This window comes from Peromyscus californicus, unplaced genomic scaffold, assembly GCF_007827085.1.
Source record: "Peromyscus californicus insignis strain IS unplaced genomic scaffold, ASM782708v3 Scaffold_11__1_contigs__length_118956290, whole genome shotgun sequence".
NCBI classification, from domain to species: Eukaryota; Metazoa; Chordata; class Mammalia; order Rodentia; family Cricetidae; genus Peromyscus; species Peromyscus californicus.
Genome location: NW_026294402.1, coordinates 90,245,023 through 90,271,406, shown reverse-complemented (window position 1 = coordinate 90,271,406; position 26,384 = coordinate 90,245,023). Strand labels below are relative to the sequence as shown.

At 40.4% G+C, this 26,384-nt stretch overlaps 1 protein-coding gene across 4 annotated transcripts in view; it reads right to left on the bottom strand.

Moving 5' to 3' along the window:
• Positions 1-26,384, bottom strand: part of Xrn1 (5'-3' exoribonuclease 1) — a 112,681-nt gene that overhangs the window by 9,222 nt on the left and 77,075 nt on the right. For 3 of the 4 annotated variants that reach the window (XM_052717065.1, XM_052717056.1, XM_052717075.1), the window contains 11 exons: positions 26,256-26,325; positions 24,072-24,279; positions 22,154-22,249; positions 16,022-16,130; positions 11,411-11,472; positions 9,685-9,795; positions 9,414-9,536; positions 8,444-8,603; positions 4,004-4,179; positions 1,984-2,097; positions 688-787 (listed from right to left, as the gene is read on the bottom strand). In XM_052717065.1, the coding sequence (XP_052573025.1) occupies positions 688-787; positions 1,984-2,097; positions 4,004-4,179; positions 8,444-8,603; positions 9,414-9,536; positions 9,685-9,795; positions 11,411-11,472; positions 16,022-16,130; positions 22,154-22,249; positions 24,072-24,279; positions 26,256-26,325 (1,329 nt within the window). Of the gene's footprint in view, positions 1-687; positions 788-1,983; positions 2,098-4,003; positions 4,180-8,443; positions 8,604-9,413; positions 9,537-9,684; positions 9,796-11,410; positions 11,473-16,021; positions 16,131-22,153; positions 22,250-24,071; positions 24,280-26,255; positions 26,326-26,384 lie in introns of those variants that run through there. The other variant, XM_052717086.1, reaches the window with a different exon arrangement.

Genomic DNA, 26,384 nt, shown 5'->3' with positions numbered 1-26,384 from the left:
ACTGCAGGGACTATGGTTTGTAATTTAACCCTACTCTGCTAAACTGACTACTTCAATGTTTTATTCACGGCAAACTGATTTCAAATTTCTAGTCTGCTGATATTTCTTCTATTTATCCCCAGAGGTTTTGTTTTTAAAATCCCTTATTATTTAATTTAATAGACTTTGGGCAAGACGACAAGGTAACTGAAAGTTATAAACTTTTTTGATTTTTAGTGATAGTTCAACTCAGGATGGTGGGTACACTGTAATCCCAGCACTCAGGAGACAGAGGAGGAGAAATTAGAAATTCAAAGCTGGTCTAGGATACATGAAACACTGTCTTTTTTTTTTTTTTTTTTTTTTTGGTTTTTCGAGACAGGGTTTCTCTGTGTAGCTTTGCGCCTTTCCTGGAACTCACTTGGTAGCCCAGGGTGGCCTCGAACTCAAAGAGATCCTCCTGGCTCTGCCTCCCGAGTGCTGGGATTAAAGGCGTGCGCCACCACTGCCCGCCTGAAACACTGTCTTAAAAACAAAATCAAACCTTAAAACACTAAAAATGGTACAGCTCAATGTATGCATACATGCACTAAATGTATTAAACAAAATAAGACAAACCCAAAAACCTCCTACAAAGACGTAGTTCTTAAAAGAATTTAGAGAAAATAATAACTCAAGGATAATACTTAGAAAAGCAAAATATCTTACCAGTAGGTTGGTGAAAGATGGGAGGAACGGTTCCGGATGGAACAGCAGGAGGATAATTTGGAAATATTGGTGGAGGCAAAGGATAATTCACACCAAAGCCCTGTGTAAGTATTTTAAAATTATAAGACAAAACATCCAAACATTTCTGTAGAGACTAATTAAAAATCTAACAGATGGCTTTGTCGGGTGGGAGAGCTGTCCCTGTCATGAGAGAGTGGGAGAACAGGCCCTACACCTCACCAGGACAACTCAGTAGAGCTAACCTTGTTGGCAGAAGTGCAGGTGAGCCTGTCCTGAAGGCATGACAGTAGAAGAGCTGACTCTGTCCCCTACTTATCTGCCATATGGTGGCATGGGCAAGGGAAAGATGCCCCCCTCCATCCCTTACCACCTGTGGCAGGCAGGAGAGCTGGTGTTGGGAGCACAAGAGTAGAAGAGTGGGCTCCTTACCTCGCCTGGGCAAAACAACAGAGCTGCCCCTGGAGGTGTGAGGGCGTGATAACAGGAGAACTGGCCCACCCTTTGCTGCCTGCTGCACTGAGTGAGCTAGACGGGACAGTGCTGGAAGCTCCCCCTGGTCGTTTTAATGAGGCAAAGCTGGCAGGCTGACCAACTCAGCTACCACCCAGGCCCAGACCCAGAGCTAAGAGTTGGCCCACCCCAACATCCACCTCATCTATGAACCACTGGAGCATGTGAAGGGGCTGGACCTGTAGATTCAATGCTGCAGGATCTCCATGACACAGGATAACAACAGGATATCCAAGAGGAGTCCCAGTGAGAGCCCAGTATCAACAGGGTAGAAGAAGCCAGAGGCCTCGAACCAGACCAATGACTCACTGCAATGAATACTTACAAGATGAACTCAAGGGTATATTGTATGACTCACTACAGCCTCCAAGCTGAGACTTTTTTTTAAATTATTTTTTTATGTTAGTTTTTTTATTTTATTTTGTTTTGAGGGGGAGGTGGCAAAGGCAGAGGGTAGATATGAATGGGATCAGGATGCTTGATGTGAAACCCACAAAGAATCAATAAAAAAAAAAAAAAAAGAAAAAAAATCCAAAAACCCAAAACTAACAGATGGGCTAGAGAGATAGCTTAGTTGTTAAAAGCACTTCCTGAGGATGGAAGTTTGATTCCTAGCATGCATGTAGGGCAGCTCACAACCACCTGTAACTCCAGATCCAGGGGATCTGATTCCCTCCTCTTCTAGTCTCCTACACACACACACACACACACACACACACACACACACTTTAAAAACTTAGTAGGGAATTCATGAATGATTCTTACCAGTTGTTGTAAAGCAAAAAGTGCAGCTCTCTCCTTGGCTTCACTTTCAGAGTGGCACTGTGGCCCATGTACCAGTAAACCATTAGACAATTTCACCTGACAAACTGTCATTGTCTAAAACAAGAGAATATAGACGTCTGTAAGATTATCTGTCTAGGAACCCAACTTCCTCTCCTAAAGTTTTGTCCAATCAAAGAACAATCATTTAAGTTTTAGGTTTCCATGAAAACCTTTTAGAATTGTGCCTTATCTTTTTTTCCTTAAAAGATAAATAAAGAAATAAAAAACAAACAAAAATTCAGGGTCTATGTAGTCCTGGCTGGCCAGGATCTATGTAGACCAGGCTGGCCTTGACCTCAAGACATCTATCTGCCTGCCTCTGCCTCCTGAGTGCTGCTCAGCTCAGTGTCTTACCTTTTAACATTTACAAGACAGAATGTTCTTTAGAGCAGGCACTGAAGGCCTAGCTCTGTGGAAGGCTGGAGGGGAAAGACAAGATTGTTTGAACTTAGGAGTTAGTGACCAACCTGACTGCACATGAAGGAAGTTTAAAACAGAATCAAAGAACAAGCTGTCCCTGTCATGAGAGAGTGGGAGAACAGGCCCTACACCTCACCAGGACAACTCAGTAGAGCTAACCTTGTTGGCAGAAGTGCAGGTGAGCCTGTCCTGAAGGCATGACAGTAGAAGAGCTGACTCTGTCCCCTACTTATCTGCCATATGGTGGCATGGGCAAGGGAAAGATGCCCCCCTCCATCCCTTACCACCTGTGGCAGGCAGTATTTCAATGAAAACAAAGGCTAGCAAAGCTTTTTTTTTTCTATTCCAAGAATTGGCAAACTAAGCCTTTTGCTAAGAAAGTTTTACATTAAAAAAACAAAACAAACAAACAAAAAACCAGCTGGGCGGTGGTGGTACACCCTTTCATCCCAGGCAGAGGCAGGTAGATCTCTATGAACTCCAGGCCAGCCTGGTCTACAGAGTGAGTTCCAGGACAGCCAGGGCTATTACACACAAAGCCCTGTTTCAAAAAACAAAAACAAAAAAAAAAAAAAAAAAAAAAAAAAAAAATCCAACCCAACCCAAACCCAACCCAACCCAAATCAAACCCCAAACCAGAATTGCTTATGAAAACCTTCCCACTATTGTAGAGATGAGAAAATGTGACAAAGACTGTATGGTCCACAGTATGAAATAATGGCCAGTGACAGAAACAGCTTGTACACTCATGTTTCCTACCACCCTCAAGCAGCAGCTGGGACTATTAACCGCCCAAGTGTGAGAGACTCAGAGGTTCTTCTTTGGTTGGAGCCTCCAGCTCGCCCCTGCATGGTCTAGAAAGTCCCATTCCTGTCTCTCTCTCTTTCAAAACCCTCTCCCACCTGTAACCCACACCCTGAGAATCTCTGAACAAAGGAAAGGCGCCAAAAAGCCCAGTTCCCCATTCTTGGTGGCTGTTGCAGCTTCTTCCCCTGAAGTTGCCAGCTGCCCAAGCTCTTGCCTAAGCACTCAGCTCTTGACCGTACTTGGGGACAAACTTAGCTTGTGGCAGACATCATCCTCTCTCACCTACAGCCTGAAAATTTCTCTGCTTTAGTTTAGGTGAGTGACTTCTCTGGCCTTGATCTGTGAGACTGGAGGAACCAGCCTGGGAGTTGCTTTGCTTAATATACCTCTTGTTATACTTTTTCAATTCGTCTTGACCTGGTTTACTGCATCTCGGAGAAACTTATGATGGGGAGAGGGGGGGTTGTACAGAAAACCTATTACTGTCATTGAGCTTTAGGAGGGATCTTATCTATTCTGTTGGTACAATATGTGAGGCCTTGAGTTCAGTTCCTAATGCTGTTGAAAAACACAACTCCTAAAACCACAAACATGCAAAATCCTCACACTCACACACACACAAAAATCCAACCTCCACACTACTGCATTTTTTTTCTAGCTAAAGATCTTTCAGCCAATTATGCTCAGTTAAAGATTTATATCCGTGCAAACATCAAGCAGCAGTATACTCTACCTGTGTTGTCCTCAGAAAGGAGAAATCTGGTTGTGGCATTCCAACAAGGGAACAAATTCGAGCAAGTTCAGTTACTGGTGTGGACACAGGAGGGATATGGCTAGGCCAACACACACTATCCACAGATGCAATATTTTGGTATTCACTAGTACCATGAGGCTTGTTCATAAAGCATGCTATCAAGAGAGAAGGGAATATTCATATTAATTAAAATTATCTTGGACTATCCAGTTGTGGTGGTTTGAATAAGAATGGCCCCCACAGGCTTCTATATTTGAATGCTTCGTCATCAGGGAGGGGAACGGTTTGATGGATTAAAAGGACTAGAAGGTGTGGCCTTGTTGGAGATGGGCTATGAGGTTTCAAAAGCTCAGGCCAGGCTCAGTTCCTCTCTGTCAGCCACTGCTCTAGAGCCATGTACTGACCATGATGACAATGGACTGAACTGAAACTGTTAAGCAAACCCACAATTAAACTCTTTGATAGGAGTTGCCTTGGTCATGCGGCTTCCTCAGAGCAAAAGAACAGTAACAAAAGACATCAGTTACTGCAGGTTTGTAGTCAATCAAACAGAAACTGCTAGATGGTCGAAAAATGACAGGCTGGGCACAGTAGATTGCACCGGTAATCCTGAGGCAGGTGGATTGCCACCAGTTTGAGTCCAGTCTGGGATACAAAATAAGATTCTGTCTCCAAAAACCACTAGAAAAAAATAGTCAAGAAGTAAATTTAGATGGTTATAGTTGATTAATGAAAATTACCAAGGTAAAACTTGAAATGGGGCATGATAGAGCTTATCTGAACAAAAGTATATGTCAGTGAAGAATTAATCCACCCTAGAATTTATTATGTGGACCATGCTGTCCTCAAATTCAAAGAGCTCTATCCACCTCTGTTCCCAGAGTGCTGGGATTAAAGGGTATGCTACCATATCTACCTCACTTCCTGCTTTTGACTGGGTGTCATGAAACTTAGATGAGCTTCAAACCTGTTACACAGTCCAGGCTGGTCTTGAACTCAGTATCCTCTTGCCTCAACTTCCCAAGGGCTGAAAGCACGTGTGCATCAAAACTCTGTTTATGCAGTACTGAGAACTAAACCCAGGCACTCTACCAGTGGAGCTACATGCTCAGCCTTGAAACCTCTATTTTAGAAAAGAGATTAAACATCTGGGAATCTGAGGCAGGAGGATCACCAGTTCAAAGTCAACCTGGACTACTTAATGAGATCTCAAAAAAACAAAATAAAAAGGGTTGTGGGGTACAGCTTAATGGTAAAACAGTCTAGCTTACTTGAGGCCCAAGTTCAATCTCTTATAATAAATACTTTATAAAACAGAAGGGGGAAGGGTGCTGAGTGACCTTGCCCAAAGTCACAGAACCAGTTAGTTGTACGACACAGGCTAGATTCTTAAATACTTAAATTCTTCACATTTTCAAAATACTGAAATTAACTGAAACCTACTTGTTTCTGAAGCTTATCAATTTTGCTTAAAAATTATTTTGATTTATTCCAGGAACATATCTATCACTATGATAAATATGTAATTAATTTCTAATAGGTTTTGAGAGCCAGTGAGATAGCTCAGTGGTTAGAGCCACCTGATGCCAAGCCCAAAGACCTGAATTTGATCCCCCAAAATCACATGGTGGAAGAAGGAAACTGATTGCCATGGGTTGTCCTCTAACTTCCAAATGGCACCATGGCATGTGCATGATCCCACCTCCACAATCAATAAATCTGAAATATTTTTAAAAATCCATTAAAAAAGAAAGCTATAAATATAAGTACCTATATATGTATATGTACACACATACATATGTATATATATGTATATATAGATACACACACACACACACACACATATATATATAAAAGCATCATAATAATATATTTTAAAGATGGGGTTTCTATATGTAATCTGGCTGCCCTGGAACTCTCTATGTAGACTAGGCTGGCTTTGAACTTACAGAGAGCCACCTGCCTCTGCCTCTAAGTGCTAGGATTAAAGGTATGCTACTACACCCAGCTTCTAATAGCTTTTGAACTTATTAATTACCCAATATTTACTGGAGTATATTGGAGCTAGACATTGCCTTTGGTCCAGATTTTGATACTTAGTAAGTTCAGACTGAATTACTCAAAACTTTTTTTTTTTTTGGTTGTTCGAGACAAGGTTTTCTCTGTGTAGCTTTGTGCCTTTCCTTGAACTCACTCTGTAGCCCAGGCTGGCCTCGAACTCAGAGATCCGCCTGGCTCTGCCTTTCCAGTGCTGAGATTAAAGGCATGCGCCACCACCCAAAACTTTTTTTTTTTTTTAATACTCTGAGAAACTTCAGTTCCAGTGCAGTTTTGTCTGAGTCGTTCTCCCTGGTCAGTCTTGGCAGATGATTACACAAGTGCAATATTAAAATGTAAGGTCCCTGAGGCACAGGCACAAAGACAGATCGGTACTGAGATTCATCACTGAGCCACATGTTACACTACAGGTTTCATAGATTTAAAGTATACTTCCAATATGTACCCTTGTCAATAATTTGTAATTGATGTGATAGCCTTTTCAGTATCTACACTGGGTAATTTATTATAATTTAATGCTGTTGTCAAATGATGGCATCTATATGATGGGACTGATGTACTATTGCTTTATATATTACTATCACAAGTTATTTGGAATGATTGTGCTCATTTTATAAACTGGAAAGATATTTAGAAAAGTTAAAAATGTATTTAATACATACACAATCACCTTTAAATTATGAGGGATAAAAGGATGTGAAACTTTCATGACTGTGTATTTATCTGTAATAGTTTAAGTTGTCACAAGAAGATGTAGGGCTGACAAATCTTTTGATTACATATTTATTTATACTGCTGTATAAGTGACACAAACAAAAACCTGTGAATTGTTTTTGGACAGACTCCAGTTATGTAGCCTGGGATGGCTTTGAACTTGAAGCAATTTTTGTTTCAGCCTCTCAAGTGCTGGGATTAAAGGTGTACATTAACAAGCCTGGCTTTAAAAAATGATTCTCAGCTGGGCATGGTATACTTGGTGGGCAGTGTCAGGTGGATCTCTGAATTCATGGCCAGTCTGATCTACATAGTAAATTCTAGGCTAGCCAGGTCAGAACTACACAGTGAGACCCTGTCTTTAAAAAAAAAAAAAAAAAGCCCAAAATAAACCCAAACAAAGCACGGTGGCTGGTGTATGCCTGTAATTCCAGCACTCAGGAAGCTAATGTCAGGAGGCTCATGAGTTCTTTTGTTTTGTTTTGTTTACTGTTTTTTTGAGACAGGGTTTCTCTGTGTAGTTTTAGAACCTTTCCTCTGTGAGTTTGAGGCCAGCCTGGTCAGGGCTGTTACACAGAGAAACTCTTCTCGAAAAACAACAACAGAAAAAAGATAAAGAGTTCTTGGTCAGCTTGAACTGTAGACCTCCACAGTGAGACTCCATCTTAAGAAAAGACAAAAATACATTAAGATAAAATAAAATCAAGTAAAACAAAAGCTTTATTAACAAAATTATTTATTATTTATTTGTATATATTAATCCTAAGACAGGATTTTACTATGTAGCTCAGGCTGACCTAGAACTCATCATGTAGTGCAGGATGGCCTTGAACTCATGGAAATTGTTCTTCTAAGGGCAAAGACAGCATGTGTGAGGCACTATACCAGGCTCCAAAGAACAGCTACTTATTTACTTAATTTTTAAAAGATCTGTTATTTTAAATTGTGTGTGTGTGTGTCCACGTGTGGGTTTACGAACATGAAGGCAGGTGCACGAGGAGGCCAGAGGTGTTGGAGCCCCTTGAGCCAGGGTTATATCTGGCTGGTAGCCACCTGACAAGGTTGCTAGGAACTGAAATCTGGTTCTTTGCAAGTGGAGTGCACTCTCTTAACCTTGAGCCATCTCTCTAGCCCTATTTCTTCATTTATGTGTGTCTGTGTGCAGATGAAGGCCAGAACAGCGTGTATCCTCACTGTCTGCTATTCCTTTGAGGCAGGGTCTCTCCTTGAACCTTTTCCTAGTAGCTGGAATAATAGGTGTTTATGGGCTACCTGGTTTGTTATATGTGTGCTATATAGGTGAACTCCAGTCTTTATAAATATGTGGCAGGTATTCTTCACTGTTGAGCCACCTCTCCGCCCCCTAGTTTAAAAAGAACAAATGGGGTTGGAGAGGTGGCTTAATGGGGAAAGGTGCTCGCTGTCAAGCGTGATGACCTGAGTTCAATCTCAGGGACATGCACGATGGAAGGAGAGAAGTGATTCCTCCAAGTTGTCCTCTGATCTCCACATGTGTGCTGTACACATAAATATACACCAAACAGACAGGCAGACAGACAAACATAATAAACTTTTTTGGAAGAAACCAAACGAAGCAAACTTTTGGAAATGATATTCACTATTACTAACAGTACTCAGTTAACTCACCCAGCTTCTTATTTTGTTCAGGATGTGCTAACAGTCCATGTTCATCTCTTCTACTGGAAGAAGCAGTGACTTCTTTATCAAATTGTTTCCCATCACTCTTACTGTCTGCTGTGTCAGGGCTATCAATCTTTAGAATTTCTTTAAGCATCCGTGTTCCTTTCTTTTTAGAAGATTCATAGGTAGGTGCGGGGTGAGAAGAAAGTAAATGTTAGGCTTATGTAGCTTATTCATTTTCTGAGGTTTTTTTTCTTTTGAGGTGTTGTCCTTATGCACGCTAGATAGGAACTCTACTATTGGGCTGTCTCTTCAACCTCTGCTCATTCTTTTGAAGAGTTCCTGTTGTTAAAAATTAAGATGCTAACTAAACTCCTCTAAGACAAATAGATGGTCAACCGCTGAAAAACATTCACTTTCAAAGTACAGAGATATTTATGCTATTTGACTTTTAGTCTAGTCAACAGCAATGTTTTAAAAAGCAGGGGACTGACGGGCGGCGGCGGCGGCGGCGGCGGCGGCGGCAGCGGCGGAACCCTGTCTCAAAAAAAAAAAAAAAAAGAAGAAGAAAGCAGGGAACTATAGTCTATTGGGATAGCAAAAGAAAACCCGACAGAAACAACAGCACAAAAGGATGGCTGAATTGCTCAAAGCATCCTGGTTTTCCTCACATGATGACGATAGTTATTCAAGAGCCAGGTGTTGAAGCACGCCTTTAATCCCAGCACTCAGGAGAAAGAGACAGGCGGATCTCTGTGAGTTCAAGACCAGCTTGGTCTACAGCGTGAGTTCCAGGACAGTTAGAGCTGTTACACAGAGAAGCCCTGTCTCAAAAAACCAAAACCAAACCAAACAAAAAGGGATGCAAGATACCATGCAACATGAGACACAGGGTTTGAACAGATGCATGGGGTACGCATGCATGGCCAATGGAAGAGAAATGACTGTAGTTCCCAAAGATGCCGAGCATACAAACCATAGCAAACGACTGTGGTGATAGATGCTCCTCATCTGGGGGCTCTCCATGGTGAGGTGACTGTACATCAATTTCTTTAGAGATATTCAAAGATGCTAAAAAGTTCTCAATTCCAGAGTGAGGCTAAAAAAATAAATATTTATACATAAAGATCAAAGAAGGAAGAAGTAGTAAAAAGCTAGATTTTACTCTAAAAATTCAACTTTCACTCAATCATTTTCCTAGATGTACAAGTTTGGGGAAGAGACACTGAATTTATTTATTTATTTACCTTATCGACAACATTTGGGTAACCAGTCACAACCTTCTGGGCTTCTGAGGCTCCTGGACTTTCATTTCTCTTCAATAGTTTAATATTACATTTGGCAGATCCTCCAGAAGTCTGGAAGGAAGAATAAGTTTTGTGCAGGTAAACTTATAGTTACCATCTATTCTAAATAAACTGAGCAAAGTATCTATGTATTGCATTCTCTCTCTCTAAAGATTTATTCATTTGTGTGTATGAGTGTTTTACCTGCATGTCAGTGCACCACAGCTTAAGTGAGCTGTCATGTGGGTGCTGGGAACCGAACCCAAGTCCTGTGGAAGAGCAGTCAGGGCACTTAACTAAGTGAGCCAACTCTCCAGCTCCAAGTACTTTCTTTTAATGCCATAAGAAAAAAAGGGGAAGGAGAGGCTATTACCTTGAATGGGGGAAAATTATCTTTATTTTCATTAATCTGTGAATAGATTTAGATTTCATTCAGTTTTGAATATGGACAATAACCACTGATATGGACTGTGTGTTTGTGCTGCCCCACCTCAATCAGGAACTATCAGCTTTGTGAGGTGGCATTCTCATGATAGGACTGGCAAGTGTAATAGGAGAAAGAAGACAGTGCATCCTCTCTAACATGTCAGAATTTACGACAGGAGCCTAGAAGGCCAAGAAAGCCCTGAGAGGACAGAGGCCTTACCAAATCCTAACTATTTCAATGCTGCTGTCTCTCTCAACTTACACATTTCACTTTACTATTAAAAATGTTATTTTGGCTGAGTGTAGTGGCACACACTTTTAATCTCAGTACTCTTTTGAAGGTATAGCTGGAATGATCAGGAGTTCAAGGCTAGCCTTAGCGACCTACATAGTGAGTTAAGAGGCTAACTTGTGCTACAAGAGACCTTGTCTAAAAATCAGCATTTGCTCCCAAGCCTGGCCACCTTTTTTTTTTTTTTTTTGCAATGGTAGAAACTGAACCAGGGCCTTCCACATTGAGATATGGAAGCTCTCATCATTGAGCTACGTTCCCAGCTCAAGAGATGCACTCAAAAATGTAAAGTATGATATAATTCATAAAAGTATACATAATTATATATGCCAAATTCCTTGATTCTTAACATGTCTACATGCTCTTTATTAATCCATAGAGACTTTGTAAAACAAAATAAAATGCATGATCTCAGCTCCCCCTTTCTAACTCTATACAATTTGACTTTTTAGATGCTGCTACCAGTGTACATACAAATAGACACTCTGGAATATTTTTATAAAATGTGAGGAAAGCTTTAAGTGATCAAAAGTTTACTTCCATCTTAAAGATAAAGAAGTTGAGGCTATTAAGAGTTGCTCAAGACCACCCAACTCCTTTTTTTTTTGAGACAGGGTTTCTCTGTGTAACAGTCCTGGCTGTCCTGGAACTCGCTTTGTAGACCAGGCTGGCCTCGAACTCACTGAGATCCACCTGCCTCTGCTTCCCAAGTGCTGGGATTAAAGGTGTGCACCACCACTGCCTGGCAAGACCACCCAACTCTTAAGTGGTAAAATGAGGACGACAGATGTCTATTTTAAACACTAATCTCCAGCTATGTTCAGTCTCTGTCCAAGTGACTGTGACTATGGCTTTTGCCACATTCCTTACAGATGGTTGAAAAGGCCGCAAAATTTACTTAGGTGCTATACAACAACCAAGTGCATAAGAACATCCATCTATGAAAAAGTTTATTTAAAGAAAAATTACCTGTTTATTGGACAGTTTTTGTGTCTGACACTCAGCTTTAGGACTCTTATATTCTTCCTTAACTGGAGACAAGAAAACAGAAATTTTTGGAAGCAAAAGAGCTTACTAAACCCCAGTTAAATCAAGTATTTCCCATAGCAAACAGTGTTTAAATTTCCTCCCGGGTCTGTGCTCCCCCTCCCCCATGCTGTCAATGCTGGAGAGCAGACCTAGGTGCTGGTCCACGCCAGGCAAGTGCTCTTCCACTGATCACAGCCCCAGATGAGAAGATGTATAAACTGAAGAAATTTATAATCCAGGTGAGGTAGAGAAAGATCATTGCAGATTATCAGATGGAAAAGGAAAGTGGCATCTGAATTGGGTGACGCAGGGGTGGTAGATTCTCCAAGTGCAAAAGAAGAGGTTTAGAATTCTAGGCAAAACAAGCAAGCAAACAAACAAACAAAAAAACACAACCCAAAAGGATTCGAGAAAAGACATGAAAGCAGAAAGGACTGTACTTTTGCAGTTCTAAATGAGTCAGTTCTGCAGGAGCTTAAGGAGTAACATCAAGCTTAGTGGAACTAAAGAGGCAGGTGAGTCATAATCGGGGAGACATTGACACCTATGGAATTAAGTTGTAAGCAATGGGCAAGCAATCACAGAACGATTCTGAGCAGGTAGTAATCTGATCAGAATTGTAATTTGGTAATATTAAATTATGAGCAATACACTATTGGCTAGATAAAGGAGAGTAAGAGACAAATAAAAAAGCTTTTAAAATTTTCATTTCTGAAGCTGGGGGGTTATGGTGCATGCCTTTAATCCCAGCACTGGGAGGCAGAGGGAGGCAGATCTCAGAGTTTGATGCCAGCCTGGTTCAGGAAAGCCAGGAATACAGAGAAATCCCATCTCAAAAAACAAAAACGCAAAAACCAAAACAAACAAATACAAACAACCATTTTTTGAGTTTGTGTGTGTGTTTGTGTTTATGTATGCATGGTATATATACGTACATGTGCATGGATGCCAGATGTAAACAAGGGGTTTCCTTCCTTATGGATTTCCACTTAACTTTTCTGGACAGGGTCTCTCACTGAATCTGGAGTTTACCCATGCAGCTAGATGGGGAGGCCACTGAATTCCAGGGGTCTGCCTGTCTCTACCCCTAGCTCCCCTTGGTGCTGGAACTACAGACAGTGGCCTTGGTGCCTGCCTTCAACAGTGTGCTGAGGATCTGAATTCAGGTCCTCAAGCCTGTGCTATAGGCACTTTACCAACTGGAATAGTTCCCCAGGCCCTAATTGCTTTATTTTGAGACAAGGTCTTGCTGTGTATCCTAGTTCGGCCTGGAAATCACTATATAGCCTAAGGCTGGCCTTGAACTTGTGGCCCAATTCTCCTAACACATCCTTCATAATGCTGGGATTATAGGTGTATACCATCATGCTCATAAAAGCAACTTTTACCATTTCTGCTAAGGGGAAGCTAAGAGACAATAGGGGAAATAAAAAAAATTGAGAGATTATCTTTAGAACAGTTAGGAAATGAAGGATACAGAGATGAAGGAGATGAAGCTAGTATATAATCTCCTACTGTATTAGATGCACTAGGTTATATGGTTGTTTGTAGCTATATTTTACTCCTTACCACCAGACTGCTTATCAAGCCAGATGGAGAGGAAAGAACAAAAGACTGGCCATAGTGACACCTGCCTGTGATCCCAGCATTTAGGGAGTGGGAGCAGGAGGATCAGCAGTTCAAAGTTATCCTTGAGTACACAGTGAGGTCCCAGCCAACCTAGGCTTTGGGAGACTCTGTGTCTAACAACAATGAAAACATTATCACAACAACCAGCAGCAAAAAGCAGGTGAGGAGATATGAAAGGAAAGGAGACACCAAGGGAAGAGCATGAGGAACATGTCAGGACATGGGAAGGGAGAATAAAAACGGGAAGGAGACAAGGAAGACAGGAAAGGAAGGGAATGAAAAGGTGAGGGCACACATGACTAGAGCTTTGTTGAGACACATGGCTTCATAGAGTAACTTAAGTCACTGTGGATAGAAACAATTTTAGTACATTTTCATTAAATATACAACCTTTAGCTGAAAAAGCCAAAGCATGGAGAGAGATAAAAGAAGGTTGGCCGGGCGGTGGTGGCACATGCCTTTAATCCCAGCACTCGGGAGGCAGAGCCAGGTGGATCTCTGTGAGTTCGAGGCCAGCCTGGGCTACCAAGTGAGTCCCAGGAAAGGCGCAAAGCTACACAGAGAAACCCTGTCTCGAAAAACCAAAAAAAAAAAAAAAAAAAAAAAAAAAAAAAGAAGGTTGGATTTGATTTGGGTATGTAGTATGTACGTGTGGAAATATATGGAACCATATTAGTAGCTACAATTAATATATACTAATGTATAATAGAAAATAAAAAAAATGTCCCCCAAAAGAACTGAGGCCCAAGTCCAGTCAGTTTTCTGGTGATTTTTACTAATCACTGTAAAAGGATGTAATGGCATTTTTTCCAAAACTCTTCAAAAATATCGGAAGGACTATACCTCACTTCTTTCTCCTCAAATTAACACATCAGGTAAATTGAATAAAGGATAAATCACCGCCTCACCCCCACCCCCAAATACAGAAAAACAGAACAAAGCTTGTCAAGGATCTAGGGGAGGGACAGGAGGAGGAGATGGCTCATGCAGGAACCTGTCAGCTGCACAAGCATGAGTGAGGATCTGAGTTTGGGTCATCGGCATCTCTGTAAGAACTGGACTGGGAAGTATGTACCTGTTACCTCAGCTCCAGGTAAGGGTGGAGACTCAATCAGTGAGCTCCAGATTTAGTTAGAGACTCTGTCTTTAAAAATGAGGTAGACGAACCAGCAAGATGGCTCAGTGGATAAAGGTCCTTGCTGCCATAGTGGAAGAAGAGAACCAACTCCCATAAGCTGTCCTCTGACCTCTACACATGTACACAAAATAAATGAATGGAATAAAAAGTTTAAGAAAAACAGTGGAGAAAGACCGTGGAAGACACCTGGCACCTCTCACACACATGCCTGTATGCACATGCAGATAAATCTACATGAACACGTAAGACCCTCATAAAGGAATTTAAGGCTCTAGATATGTAGCTTAGTGGTATATTGTTTGCTTGGTGGGTTTGAGGTACTGGGTCAATCCTCAGAACTGAAAAGGAGCCGGGCGATGGTGGCACACACCTTTAATCCCAGTACTCGGGAGGCAGAGCCAGGTGGATCTCTGTGAGTTTGAGGCCAGCCTGGGCTACCAAGTAAGTTCCAGGAAAGGTGCAAAGCTACACAGAGAAACCCTGTCTCAAAAAAACAAACGAAAACAAAACAAACAAACAAAAAAACTGAAAAGGAAGGGAGGAAGAGAGGGAGGAAGGAAGGAAAAAAGAAAGCAAAAATAACAAATATTTAACTAAATCTAGCTCCTCATAGGCCAAAATAAGAATTTAGAAAATAGAGAATTTACTAACCAAATAGAGGACAATGAAACCCATAGCCAAAAATCACATGTGATAGTAAAGACAGAAAGTTCACTTCTAAGATCAGGGTCAGGCAAGAATGACTGTTCTTTTTTTAAAAACAAAAAATTAACATATGGCCAAGTGGTGGTGCATGCCTTTAATCCCAGCATTTGGGAGGCAGAGGCATGTGGATCTTTATGAGTTCAAGGCCATCCTGGTCTACAGAGTGAGTTCTAAGACAGCCTTGGCTATATAGGGCAACCCTGTCTAGAAAACAAAAACAAACCAACCAACCAACAAAGAAACAACAAACATAGCTTTATCAATAACAGCATCAAAAAGAATAATAGAGAAATAAATTTAACAAAAGAAAGAAGTCTAAGGATCATGTACTGTAAATGATAACACATCAATGAAAGAAATTAGAAAGAACTAAATAAATGGTAAGGCATTTGTATTCACAGGCAGGGAAATGTAAGACACTGTACCCAATGTAATCTATGAAAATTCCAGGCAGTGTTTGCAGAAATAGATAAGATTATGGAAAGTCTATATGGAAATGCAAAGACTCAGAATAAATGAAACCATCCTGGAAAAGGCAAATGAAGCTGGGGGACTCCAAATTGTTTGATTTCTAAACTTACAAAAAGCTAGAGCAAGGAAGACAGCATGTTGTTTGTATGGATGTGTATAGATCAGTGGGCTGGAACTGAGAGCCAACGAATCATCACAAATACGTACAGTCAGCTGATTTTTACTAAGGGTACCAGGATGATGCAATGGGGGAAAGAATGTTCTTTTTGACAACTGTGCTGCAAAAACTGGGCATGTATATGCAAAAGCATCAATAACCTACCCTTTCCTCATTACAGAAGACTTGAAAATGATGGTTGTGTTTTCTCTGTCTCTGTGTGTGTTTGTGTGGGCATGTGCATGACAGGGCACACATGCAGTTCATGGGTGTCTTGGGGATTGAACTGCAAAGCCTTTTACCTGCTGTGTCACTGCACTTGCCTGATGAATTTATTTTAAAGTGTGAGTTATATTTCAACAAAGCTGTTCAAACAACAAACAAACAACAACAAAAACAACCAAAAAAAAAAAGCAGATAGCACATAAACACTTTTCTACTTAAAACTTACGTTTCCGGTGAGGGTCATGTTTTCTTTGCTGATATTGAACACTGTTGTCATTAAAGTCAGATTTATGTGGTTGAGTTACTTGACTTATTTCTTGATGTAGAATTGCACCCTGAAAGTTCAAATTCTCAGAAATCAACTAAACAAAACCTTAATATAACTTCAAAAAATTTTAAAATTAATTTAATAAAAATTACACAGCTTATTAGAAAAACACACAGAAAACTATAAAGAACTAAAAAACCACCGTGGAAATAAGAATCATTAACACAATGGCCACCACCCCAGAACTCCTCTATGTGTTAGTTAGAAAACAAGAGAAGTAAGAAACAAGCACCCTCCCAAAGTTCTCTTTTCAATAAAAGTAATTCAATTCAATTTTGTTTCAAGTTAACAAATACAGAAACTAAAGACGTGTGAATCTTTGAATGGTTCTTCATAACAGACACTTTCCTAAATCTTTTTAAGATTTCCTTTATTTATGTGTATGAGTATTTTGCTTGCGTTACGTCTGTGTACCATGTATGTGTGCCTGGTGGTTAAGGAGGTCAGAAGAAGGCATCAGGTTCTGGAGTAACAAGGTTGTGAGTCACCATTCGGACAATGGCAACCAAACCTAGGTTCTCTGTGAGAGCAGTAAGTGTTCTTAACTGCTGAGCTATCTCTCCACCCCCCCAGAAACGCCTCTAAAAATTTCTCTAGGTCTGCTTCCAAACAAACTCCCTTTCAGTGTAAGTGGGGAGTTGGTTAACAGAAGGAAAGGGTTGACAAGAGAGCTAAGGAATGGGAATATGCAGATTCACCTGCAGGATTCTCTTGATTCCTTAATGTTAAAGATTTTTCCAGTAAAAAGTTTTAAGATTAATAATTTTTCTTGTATATTGTGAAAGCTGAAGATATTAATTCATTTACATTCTTTTCTACGTTTCTTCTCCAATAGCTGATTTTAAAATTAATATTTATATTGCCAAATGAAACACATCTTTGCAGCAAGATTGATCACAAAGCCATAGTAATTAAGATAATTTATAAATAGGCACGATAGCAAAATGACATGACTAAGCTTCACATAGACATTTTACAAGATCATTTTTATCGTGTGTGTGTGTGTGTGTGTGTGTGTGTGTGTGTGTGTGTGTGTGTGTGATTACACACTGATGCCTTTCTCAATCACTTCACCTAACTTTTTGATAAGGTCTCTCATTTCAGCTAGACTTGACTGGCCAGCAAACCCCTAGGATCTGCCTGTCTTCACACCCCCCCCCCCCCCCCCCCCCCCGCCCCCAGTCTTGTGGCTACAGACATGTGACATTATGCCTGGCTTTTTACTTGAGTGCTGCGGATCCAAATTCATGTCCAAGTACTTTACCCATTGAGCCAACTCTCCAATCTTAAGATCCTGTTTTTTGAAAGGAAGAGAAAGCCTGAGGGCAAAAGAGACAACTTGCTATAGCTGAATCTGCAAGAGGAAGTAAAAACGGAAGCTGGGAAGCTTTAATACAAAGTAATTTTCTTCATTTTTCTCTTGGCAAGTCCTATTTATTTTCAATTCTGGGCACATACAAATTCACATTGGATACGAACACACATCATATCCTAGTGGTCACTGAGCTTGTCCCAAAACACTTGTGATATAGGATGGAGTTGGGGGGGAAATCCCTAGTGATCTCAGTCAGGGCTCTTCATTAACAGTCACATGGCATGAACTTCTACCATCAGAGCAAGACAGGTAATAGAGCTTTTGGGAACAGCAGTACTTTCTGAGGGGTTTGGGGTCTGAGAAAGCGAATTAGAACAGAAGGATCAATAGATAAGCACGAATAAATATTATGTGCCTACTACTGCCAGGCATGTTAAATGTATTTTGCTTCTATTACCTCAGTATCTATAGTAATGCTACCATCATAATAATGTTATGGCATATTTTTACTTTGTTTTACATATAAATAAACTGAAGTCCAAAGTGATAATTTCATTGAAGAATTACTGAGTTTTGAGCTCAAACTCCAAAATTTAAGTTTAAAGTACTTCAAAGAACAGATATATAATTCTAAATTGAAAGCAAATACTATAGTTGTAAATAGTTCTTTGGGTCATTCTTTAATTAAAACAAATCAAAAACCTTACGATTTCTGTGTGTATGTGCATGTGCTGGAGTTATGGGTGGTTGTGAGCTGCCTGACAGGGCGCTGGGCACCAAACTTGAGTGCTTTGCAATTAGAAGTACCCACCACTCTTAACTGCGAAGCCATCGTCTCTGTAAAAACACTTGCGTTGGGCACACTGCTATGTATTACTAAGGAATGCCTGGATTTTTCTTTCTTTCTTTTTTTTTTTTTTACTCTTGGTGAGTTCTCTAGAATTTGCTTAGGTTCAGCTTCCTCCTCCTCCTCCTACTGGTGGTTTTTTGAGACAGGGTTTCTCTGTGTAGTCCTGGCTGCCCTTGAATTCACTCTGTATACCAGGGTGGCCTCGAACTCAGAGACCTGCCTGTCTCTGCCTCCAAAGTACTGGTATCAAAGGCATGCACCACAATGCATAACTATGCTCAGCTTCTTAATACTTCATGAGTTTAAAAGTGTTGATTTAGGTAGCTTACAATTCTTGGAATATACAGGAGATAGACAAAACATGGCTGTGTTCAGCTGAAATAAACTGTATCTGATAACAGAAATGACATGCAGAGCCGGGCGGTGGTGGCACACGTCTTTAATCCCAGCACTTGGGAGGCAGAGCCAGGCGGATCTCTGTGAGTTCGAGGCCAGCCTGGGCTACCAAGTGAGTTCCAGGAAAGGCGCAAAGCTACACAGAGAAACCCTGTCTCGAAAAACAAAAAACAAACAAACAAAAAAACAAACAAACAAAAAAAGAAATGACATGCAGATTATGAAACAATGTATCTCATGAGTCTCAAGGAAGGAACAGACCTTGACCCAGATCTAGAAGGATTTAGCAGTTAAGGAAGAAAGCATATTCTAAGTAGAAAGAATAAAAAGAACATACAATCCCAATTGGAAATCATTTGTGGGAAATGCAAAGTAAAAAGCACTATCTGAAAACATTATTTTATCAAATAGTTGGACATATTTTATGTGAATTAGTATGACTCTTAGACTGGAGTTCCCAGAGGTTTCTGGTCTTAGAGAAAGAATTCAGAGAAAGACTGGGAAGAGACTCATCAATGACAAGCTTGTCAGAGCAAAGCACCAGTGTACTCTCCAGACACAGAGGGCAGGCAGGCTCAAGGGTCAGTGTGTCCTGGTGGTCTCTGGAGCCTGGATTTTTCTTAGGGTCTTGTTCATTATCATAGATCTTTCCATACATCTAGCAGGGGACTGTTTTGATCTTGAATGGCCCCACAAGGACTGTCATACCACCTGGTTAGGTGCACTGTAATGAAGTCACAGATGTACTTTTAAAAGCCAATTTCAATGCCATTGTTTTTGGCAAGTTTTAATAAGTCCCTACCTGTCTTTCTTATCAGTTAGAGATTACAAAAGACCTTATGAGTGAGAGGATTCAGGCTGGAATCCAATGGTACTGAACAGGGAGCCCAATGCATTCAAAATTAATAGAGCCACAAATTGTTAGGGCTGGCAAAGATATCAGCAGTCTCCAACACCTTCATTTTATATGTGTGATCACAGCAGTCCAAAGAAGTACATTTGTGTAACTTGTATTATGAACCCTGAACTCCAGAACTTGAGGTTCAGTGCCTACTACAATCTACTGCTATAGGGCATAAAGTGGTTTTCAACCCAGAAGATACTTTACCCAATTATGCCTGGAGGCCAATGCAGGTGAAAGGATCTTTAAGAAATATTAGGAAATATATACACAGAACTCTAAGTGAAAGAGAGAACATGGAAGAGCATAGACTAGAGCTTAGGTTAAACCTGGGGAAAACAGTCTAAAGTCTATTGTGAGAATTGAGAAGTTACAAAAAGATAACAGGAAGAAGACAACAACTAAAATTTTCTTTTAGGGGTGACAGCATACCAAAGTAGCAGCAGAAAGCCAGTGTGGACAGACAGAGACTCAGTCAGACATGGGGGGACAAAAGTTCTTGATTCCAAGCTTTTTAGATTGACTGCCAGGGCATCAATGGTGTTAGAAACAGGGGTAGGAAGAGAGGCTTCAGATGAGGTTAATTCTGGGACATCTTGAGGTTGCTGTGACAGTGGAGTATCCATACACGCCTTCTCTACAGGCTGGCAATACTGGATTAACTACTTGATTGAGAGGTCTGAATCAGAGGTTATTATAGATCAGTTACACTTAACAGACAGGGAAGAGTTCAAGTCATTAGTCAGATGATAAGGCAAAAGGGAGAAGAAAGCCTGTTTACTTCAGTGGAATGGTTTCTATTCAAACGTTGGAAAAGCAAGAGGTAAAAAAAGAGGGCACAGGAAAGAATCAGGAAAACGTTTTCACTCACTCACTCACCTACTCATTCATTTTAGGAAGCTGAGTTATGTAAGCTGGTCTTGAACTCCTGGGTTAAGTGATTCTTTTGTCTTAGCCTTCTGAGCTGCACAGAGTAGTTGGGACTACAAGTATGTGCTACTGTGTACAGCTTGGTAACACTTCCTTTCAGAGCAAACTTCTTTGAGCACAGAATAGTGACACCTATAATCCCAACCCTTGGGAGGTAGAGACAGGGATCAGTAGCTTAAAAATGCCTGTAAAAGTCACCTATATATGTCACTTTCAATTCTTCCTCTCTCTAGTTTTAAAAAAGATATTATTATTTTTGTCTGTCTGTCTGTCCGTCCGTCCATCCATCCAATATTTGCCACATGTGTCATGCCTGAAGAGGCCAGAAGAGGGCATCAGCCCCCGCTTGGCATGATCAAGGCAACTCTTTTAAAGGAGTATTTAATTGGGGGCTGGCTTACAATTTCAGAGGTTTAATCCATTATCATCATGGCTGGGAGCATGGCAGTACACATAGTGCTAGAGCTGTAACTGAGAGCTACATCCTGATCCACATGTGGAGAGAGAGAAAGAGAAAAGAAACACTGGACCAGGTGTGGGCTTTTAAAAACCTCAAAACTCATTCCCAGTGACACACTTCCTCCAACAAGGCCACACCTCTGAATCCTTCTAATCCTATCAATGAGTTCCACTAGCTGGTGACTAAGCATTCAAATATACGAGCCTATGGGGGCCATTCTTATGCAAACCACCACACTGAGCAATTTTCTCAAGCTAATGAATTTTTTTGTTTTATATTTGAGATAAGGTTTCAGAGTAGCCTAGGCTAACCTCAAATTCCCTATGTAACTGATCTAACTGTCTCTTCAGCTTGAGTGTTGGGATAACAGGCATATACCACTACAAATGGTGAAGTTCATTCTTTTGTGTGTATGTATGTACAGACGTTCATGCGTGTGTGTGCGCATACATGAATGTGTGCTGGTTCCTGTGCATGTGTGTACTAGGTATTTTGCCCACCACTTTATTTTTTGAGCCAGGGTCTTTGGTTGAACCTGAGTTCATTGATTCACCTGGCCTGGCTGATGAGCCAGCCCCAGGGATGCTCTTATACCTGGTTCTGCAGCACTGGGATTAAAGAGTTACTGGTGTGCTGCACCTAGCTCTTGCATGTGCTGCTGAGGACTGAACTTGGGTCCTAATGACTTCACAGCAAGCACTCTACCAACAAAGCCCATCCCCATGCCTCTTTTGGTTTCATTTCTTGGTCCGAGTTTCTACTCTCTAAGCATTGCTTCTGTTTTTTTGAAGTGCCAGGCTAAACTCAGGGAAGATGAGGAAGCTCTGTATCATTGCCTAGAGTCTCAAACCTCTTCTTCATCTCTGTAAATGTTTGCTCACTACCAGCACAACACTGTACATTCAATTGGGAAAATATAAGTTAATGAATGCCATTAAGGCCTTTGTTAAATTCAAAATGTAATTATTACAATTTTCTGAACAAATAAAAATTATGCCAAAATCGATTTCAAAGAAGTTATATTCCCACTTACTGGCCCAAATGTATGTATGCCTAAAAGGAATTATGAGAATTCATGACAGAAACTGTCATGAAATTTGGAGGGAAATATATCATTGCAAATGAAAAGAAAAGTTTTTTTCTTTAAACTAACTGTCTATAAAACAAAGAATGCTAACCTTTTCTTGTACCGTTGTCTGAAAGTGTTGAATTTTTCCAGATCCCTGTAGAGATTGCCAAATGTTGCAAAATTCATCATCACCTTTTGTAGGTACCTAGTAAATGAACAAAAATTTATATAAAATATGATGTTAAAAATAAAACTGTTTGTTAAAATTATTGAATAATTAAACAAGACACTTAACTTTCACTATTTGAACGTTCCAGTTTCCCTGCTCTGAAGCTGAGCATAGTGATTGCTATGTACTGTACTGGAATGTAACTAGTCTTCATAAATATATGGTTCTCAATTGTTCTATTGAAAAGTACTGAAGTCCAAGCCAACCATCCTATACAGATGATACATAGAGGTGGAGGTAGAAAGATCAGGAGTCTGAGGCCAGTCTCAGCTACGTAACAAGTCTGAAGTCAACCTGGGCTTATGTGAGAACCTGTCTCAAACTTCCCTTCAAAGGATGATAAACAATATCCCCACCAACAGACTGATTTTTTGTTTTCTAATGTGCTAAACTATTAACTTATTCAATCTTTCACTTCAAGACTTTATTTAAAAACCTTCACCTTTGGGCACACACCTAGAATCCCAGTACTGGGAAGTGTAGGCAAGAATACCAACTCCAGGCCAGGCCACCCAGTGAGAACCTGCCTAAAAACAAACAAATACATCTCCATCTTACACAGAAATAATGTATAATAACTTTAAAAACTAGCTACAGGAGGTAAATCGTTTCCTGCAGATTAAGACTGGAAAAACCATGCACCAAAACTTAGCACTGGGCCAGTAGAGGTGGGGTTGCCTTTAGGAGGTAGAAGCAGAGGCAGGCAGAGCTCTCAGAGTTCAGCCTGATCTAGTCTATATAGCAAGTTCTAGGCCAGCCATAGCTGCATAGTGAGACCCTGTTCAAAAGAAATAAACCCCTAAAGAAGAAAAACTTAATTGTGCTTACTTGTGTAATTGGAGAGAATTTTGCTTGTGTTTATTAACATTTAATTACCTGTTTTTTTCAAACTGCTTTATAATAAACATATATCAATTTTGCAATGATAAATCATACATGGCATTTGTACTAAAAAATATGACTAAGCCTAAGACTTGGAATCATGGAATTAAAACTGTCTCACAGACAATAACCTAATTTTGATGCTCAGAAAGATGAAGAACACGATCATGAAGTGCACGGCAAGGATTTGAAACTTGTTTCTTGTTGGATTTACACAGGAGGCCTCACTCTCACGTAGTGGAGGATGAGCTCAAACTTCTGAGCGTCCTGCTTCCAACTACCAAGTACTAGGATTACAGGTTTTTTAAAATTAAAACTTGTTTTTGATGAGTATGACATAATCATCTCCCATTATGGTTCAAATTTCTTGTCATTCCTAAGGTATCATAGGACATTTCGATTACATAAGAATGTAAGTGATGGGCTCTTCAGTTTTATGTCAATGGAAAAGATGGAGTCATTTGGGAAGAGGGACTCTCCACTGGGAAAATGTCTGGAGGCAAGTCTGTAGTGCATTTTCCTGATTGATGATGGATGTGGGAGGGCCCAGCTTACTGTGGGCAGTACCACCCTTGGGCTGGTGGTCCAGGTTCCTATAAGAAAGCAAACTGAGCCAGGTGGTGGTGGCACACATATTTAATCCCAGCACTCTGGAGGAAGAGGCGGGTGGATCTCTGTGAGTTCGAGGCCAGACTGGGCTACAGAGCTAGTTCTAGGATAGCCAGGGCTACACAGAGAAACCCTGTCTCAGAAAAATAAAACAAAAATAAATAAAAACTGTATCTTTACATCAGGCTCTGTATCAATTTTTTTTTAAATCAAGAAAGAAAACTCAATCAAATCAAGTTTCCACTTAGAAGTTCTCTATGATTTTTGATTTGCAAAGAGAGTGGAGAGAAATAAATGAGAAACTTACTTGAGTAGGGACAAAAAGTGACTGAGGGGAATGGTTGAGTCCTCCCAGGTGCCCAGATGAAACTGACGAGTTTGAGCTGCAATAATTCACAGCTGGTTGTGGTTTCACAATGGCTGTCAACTTCTGATTTCCAGTTTCAGATCGACTCCCATGAGAAAGGTTCACCAAGGCACTTGTTGGCAGTCGGTAGCCCCTACCTGGTGAGCACCTGTGATTAAAAAGTTAGTTTAGTGGTGGGTCTGGTGCATGCCTATAATGCTTGTGGTTGACAGCCAGGAGTAGGAAGATCAGGGATTCAAAGTCATCCTTAGATACACAGGCCATTCAAGGCTGCCTGTACTACAGAGTAAGACCTGCCTCAAAAAATGGGGAAGAAAACCAAAAGCAAAAGAAATTTGGTAATGTAGTTCAGGGTTGGATCCCTGCACTTGAGAAAAGGGGACTGGGGAGTCTTGTCAACTGTTTCAACTCTATTGCCTAAAACTTTTCCTCTTTCAAAATACTATCTTCTTTTATTGAAGGACACTGAAAAAGTGGAGTTCCTTTATGAGTTTCAGGTTGCTACAATATGTGTGTTTTCATGAGAACGACACATAGTACTGATTCTGCATTATAAGTGAGTATGCATGCAGGGATTGTTCACACAGCTCTCTATCAGATGCCCTTAACTAGGACTAGGAGAAAAAGATATCAAGAAAACAACAACAAACCAAGCCAGGCATGGTGCTGCATGCCTGTAATCACAGCACCAGAGAGGCTGAGGCAGGGTATCAGGTGTACAAAGCCAGCCCTGGCTACATTTCAAGTTTGAAACTAGTCTGCCTAGATGAAATCTTTTGTTAAAGAAATTAAAACAATGAAAAAGAAAACAAAACCCAAAGCCTAAAACATACAGGTATTTTTTGACAGTGTTCTGGTACATGGCTGTCTGCCATTCCTGCATTTGGAATGTAAAGGAAGGAAGATCTTAGGTTTAAGGACAACTTTGACCAAGCTCTTGTCTCAAAACACACATAAAACAAAAAGTCATGTAATATATATACTAAATATATATGCACTTATTGTGCAAAGCGGAGTTACAACCGAACAACTGAATAAGAGATCCAAATTCTGTTGCTGCATTTGAAGAGTACAAACTGGAAGGTCTTAGAGGAAGAAGCACATTCAAGTTTCAACACAATAAAAGTTTTATATTATCACTCAGTGTGCACAGGGGTCAGAGAACAACTTGACGCAATCAGTTCTCTCCTTCCTTCAGCTCTCTGTGTCCTGGGCTAGCCCTCACTGCCAGGTTTGGGCAGCAATCTCCTGCACCTGCTGCACCACCTACCTGACCCAATAAGGGCATTGTTAAAAACCACTCAGTATAGACTTCGGATTTTATGTCAGGAGGCTAAACAAGAGGAGTTTGAAAATTATAACTACCCACTAACCAAAACACAGACACAAAGGAAATTAAGGTCATGTCAGCTTTGCAGTTAAATTAAGAAAGAAAAGCTGGAAAAGGATCCTATTTCTTCCTTCCAACATTCTAGTAATCTTTATTACAAAGTCGAAATGAGAAAGTTCATCCTAACTATTATCTCCTGTAACTTTAAACTTGGTAATTTGTCAGCTTAAACTTCGTATTAGAGCTTCCTCAAAATGACTTCATCTTCATTTGTTTTGAAATAAAAGCAACTCAACTCTACTGCTAAACCTGATAACTTCCAGTTATTGCCTTTCCCCTTCAGAATCAAATTTCCTGTCTCCCTTACTATAGAGCCATTCACTCCTCGGGCCACTACAATCTGGCTAAGCACCTACAACTGCACTACATTAGACAGTAAAGACTTACATGTCACTGAATTCAGCTAGCGCTATTCAAGTCACTTAACTAGGAAATATTCTTTGTTGCATGTTCTAGCCTGTCTTCCTGAGTACTTTTCACTCTATTCTTCCATCTTTGCCCAGTTAACCACTATTCATGTACTTGTCACATTTTAATGAAATAATACAGTCAGGTGCTGACTCTCCTTTGCTCAAATGGAAACTCTAAAGGGTAGACAAAATGTCTGTCTTACTGTTATAACAGTGGGAGCAACTATGGCGTCAAACTGTGGGCAAACACATGTAAAAATAACACAAAGTCAGAGAGAGGCTGCACGGACTATTCAAAAACAGTTATTATGTGGAAATACAAACCTTATTGTTAAGCCTCCAGGAAATTCCTCATCAAATAATACTTCAAATAGTACATCAGCTTCTCTACTAGCTGTTAAAGATGAAGAGAGGGAGTCAGACTGATAAACCATACGAGAAGCCAGTAGCAAG